Source organism: Merops nubicus, unplaced genomic scaffold, assembly GCF_000691845.1.
Source record: "Merops nubicus isolate BGI_N331 unplaced genomic scaffold, ASM69184v1 scaffold20405, whole genome shotgun sequence".
Taxonomy (NCBI): Eukaryota; Metazoa; Chordata; class Aves; order Coraciiformes; family Meropidae; genus Merops; species Merops nubicus.
Window position 1 is genome coordinate 27,423 of NW_008611839.1, and position 4,016 is coordinate 31,438.

General features: G+C 40.6%; 1 protein-coding gene across 1 annotated transcript in view; it reads left to right on the forward strand.

The window, feature by feature from the left end:
* The window catches only part of LOC103773980 (multidrug resistance-associated protein 1), a gene marked incomplete at its 5' end in the record, with an annotated part of 21,234 nt that overhangs the window by 14,813 nt on the left and 2,405 nt on the right, over nucleotides 1-4,016 (forward strand). Inside the window, 4 exons of the mRNA XM_008941362.1 lie at nucleotides 779-925; nucleotides 1,300-1,387; nucleotides 2,824-2,893; nucleotides 3,808-3,934. Coding sequence (XP_008939610.1) covers nucleotides 779-925; nucleotides 1,300-1,387; nucleotides 2,824-2,893; nucleotides 3,808-3,934 — 432 coding nt within the window. The remainder of the gene's footprint in view (nucleotides 1-778; nucleotides 926-1,299; nucleotides 1,388-2,823; nucleotides 2,894-3,807; nucleotides 3,935-4,016) is intronic.

Below are 4,016 nucleotides of genomic sequence, written 5' to 3' on the forward strand. Positions count from 1 at the left end.
AAAGAGTTGCTGATCTTAGGATGTACTGAAGTATCAGTGTTGTTACTATGGAAGAAGGCACTGTGAAGGGAAGAGATCTGAAGGTGAACAGTTGGTTTTACTTAGCTTACTTTAATTTTACTATAATTTAATCAACACATTAAAATAATTTTTAAATCCATATATTTACATTTTTAATACCTTATGATTGACTGTAACAATGGTTCAGTGTAATTTTCTTGTTCAGCATGGATCTTAAGCTTTTCTGCTGTGAACTGCTTAGGCACTGTAAGGCATCATCTTTGTAATGCAATAGCATTTCATGTTTCTTAGAAAACAATTAGTCCATGATAAAGTGGGCAGTACTTGGAAATACAGGATTGTGGTAGTCTTTAGAAGATATAAAATGGGTTAGCCTTGGGATGTTTCTAGCTGTATGTATTATTGATCCAGTATCCCCAGCATGGGGAGTGCCTAAAACCAGAAGAGAGCAAGGAAGACTAGTGATTGTTCCTCTCCTTTCCTGCACTGTGACCACAGGTAGCCTGGGACATTTTGTGGCTTCATCCTCGCTATGTACAGAAAGCGAACTCTGGACACCTTTCCAAGAGCATCCATGAACTTCTTTGATTTAAATCAAATGTTTGTTTTGCAAAAAGTGGAAGGAACGAGGAGGTTACCAGAACGTTACTCTTTTTTTGATTTGTAGACCTCTGGTTCCTCTTGTTAGACTGTATGAATGCTGAGTTTAGCAGCCTTAAGAAATGTTATCCTGTGTAACCGTTACACTTTGTTTCAGGTTGCCTTGTCCACGTTTGCTGTATATGTCACAATAGACAAGAAAAACATCTTGGATGCTCAGAAGGCGTTTGTTTCCCTAGCGTTGTTCAACATCCTCAGGTTTCCACTGAACATGCTTCCCATGGTTATCAGCAACATAGTAGAAGTAAGATTTCGGTCACTGACAGGTGTTTATGTGCAGAAGTAGCCATTGGGTGGAAAGATTACATTCTTGTGCTTAGAGAATGTCCACTGGTGAAATCCAGTCACCTCAAAAAGGGAGCTTTGCATTCCTTACATGCTATGTGCTGTGCAAGCAGAATTACCAATCCCAGGTATGGTGGGTGGGTGTTCCTGAAATCAACCGTATTTCTTGTGGTTTGGGAAGTGCGAGTTGGACTATCCAAGAAACTATGCAATGGATTTAAGGAATGGTTAGGAGTGGATAATAATGATGTTGTTTTGTACCACATATACATTACAACTTCTTAAATATAATGGGCAAAGTATAAGGTAACCTTACATCCCTTTCCCATGCAGGCCAGTGTCTCCTTGAAGCGCCTTAGGGCGTTCCTATCCCATGAAGAGTTAGATCCAGATAGCATAATCAGGAGCCCCATCACACAGGGTGAGTTTCTTTTCATGTTGAAAATCACTGTGCAGGTTTTGCATGTGTTGGCAGTGTTTCTTCTGCTCTCTGTAAAAAAAATTACTGATGAATTTTGTCCAGGAAGCAGAGAAGGGAGTTTGTAAAATGAAAATTATATAAAGTTTCTACCACCTTCACAGGTAACTTCTTTCCTCTCCCCAACTCCTTTGTCCAAACTACCAGATGGTTGCATTCAGATGCAGATGGTCACTTTGTAAATTACTTGTTAGACTGTTTTAAGTGTAGCCATTTGAAATCTGTAGGCAGTTAACAGAATGGTAATTAATGCTGTGCCAGCACCCAGCATTTTGGAGATCAGTCATGTGACACTTGAGCAGTGTTGAAGGAGAAAGGTTAAGTCCCTGTTCTGGTAAATGCCTCTGCTGTCTGGTCTGTGTGAAGAGCATTGCTCCCAGCATCACTCCCACTGCCTGCAGTGCTGCTGGTCCCGTTACACGGAGCTGCTTGGGAGACAGGGAAGCATGAAGGCAGATTTACTGAAAAACCAACGCCCTTTTTCTTACAAAACGAGGATTAACTTGACTTTAACTACATCAGTCATTTTTATATGATTTTTCTTACTTCCTTTTTATGAAGATAATGAAATCCCCATCATTCCCCCCCATGTGGTTAGCTCAGCTCTGTATCACTTTAGTCACTTGGCTTTCTGCTAAGCAGTTATCTGCTCCATTTGAAATTGTTTTTTTTTTTTTTTCCTCTCTGTTTTCCTTTTGGGAATATCTCCTCCTGTTTCTCATCTGATAACCATGAATACATTGCTGTCAAATGTTTAATGTGGGGCTTTGGGGCTGGTTTTTTGCCCATAGTGGGTTGTACTTTCATACTGTTTATCTAAGCTAAGTACTTATTGCATACTTGGTTGAATTAAAAGTGTTATATTTTGAGCTGTTGCTATAAAAATCTCCAGATGCCAGTGCCATGCAACGTTTCACTGAACACTTATTTTGGTGAAAGCTATTTTATTTGGTAATTTGATTTATTTAGCCCTATCATTCTTGTGGTAACTTGGCTTCACACATAGCATTGACAATTAAACTGATGCTTCTGCTGAAGCATGAGTCAGACTGAGGCTGCTACCTTCTTCAGCTGACTTCACAGTGCTGCAGTTGAGTTGCTGGATAAAGGAGGATGGAGCTGAATAAGTCAGGATCTTTATATTCTTGATGTTCAGCTACCTCCTGGTGACAGATTCTGTAACCTCAGAACCTCTGCTGTTTTGATAAATTCAGTAAAAGCAGAATACAAGCTTTTTGTAAGCAGTGGGTTGTTCTGCTGGAGAAGTAGCTTTCTACATCTGCCTGTGTGTGTTTAGATTGACTTCTATGGCATCATCCAGAGAATACAATTTAGCTGCTTGTGGTAGCACTTTTGTAAATGTGAATTTTCTTTGTCAGCTGAAGGATGTATTGTTGTAAAGAATGCAACGTTTAGCTGGTCCAAAGCTGATCCTCCTTCACTGAACAGGTAAGAATTAGTACCCTTTGTTCTGTCCCATAATCATGACGTGTCATAAATAATCTGCATTTGAGTTATGAAACACCTTCTGAAGAAGAGTTTGTTGCCTTAAAGGAATAGGGGAACAAGTAACATTTGTTCTGTATCTTTTTTAAAACCAGGGGCTTCATGAACTAGAGGAATTGACAAAGTATGTTGTGTGTATGGAAAGCATAAAGGGGAATAGCAAGAGGTACAGTGTGTGGAGGGAAAGCCTCAGATTTCAAGCTAGCTCTATGTGCTGCAGGTGGGATGAGCTCCATCTAGAGGATGCAGCCACATTTAGCCCCTTGTAGTCATCCCTAGTCCCTCATGTTTGCACAGCGTCCTGAGAGTCTGCCTTTTAGAATCTTACTCTTGCTGAACTGTAGCCATCCTTGATTCCTGTGCTGGAGAAGACCAATGAAGAACCTTGCACGTGGTGTGACTAATGAAGTAACTGGGGTGATGCAGCTACAAATGGTGTCTTCCCTCTGTCCTCACCCCTTCCTTAATTTTGTCTGCTCTTTCTTGGGTCTTAAATTGCCTATTCTGAGGGACAAAGATGCTGTTGGGGAAGCATCCATTGGTATTGACATATACATTCACAGAACATCTGAGAGAAGTGTTCAACGGGTTGTGTCACAGTTGTTTGTTATACCCCAAACCAGGACATGGGGCTTTTTTTTTTTTTTCTTCCCCTTTTGATTGACTACATATTAAGATGCTACATCCTAAGTATAAGAGCTGAGTGCTTTCTGAATGAGAGGTTTGCATTTTCAGAGTTTCTGTGCTGTGTTGGCATGTGCAGCAGGTGTTCACATTGCATCTGGCTTTATACAGACTGTTTTTACCTACTGGGATGTGTCATTGAGCAAGGCTGAATTCCATGCACTTTATTTCAGCATTAATTTCACTGTTCCTGAGGGTTCCTTGGTAGCTGTTGTTGGTCAAGTTGGCTGTGGAAAGTCTTCACTGCTGTCTGCATTACTGGGGGAGATGGACAAAAAGGAAGGCTATGTGGTTGTCAAGGTATGATGTGTCTGAAGAATCATTTAGCTGTTTGTGGGTATTGCCAGAGGTTTTCTAGATTTCCAAGTCGTGTGAAGAGGGA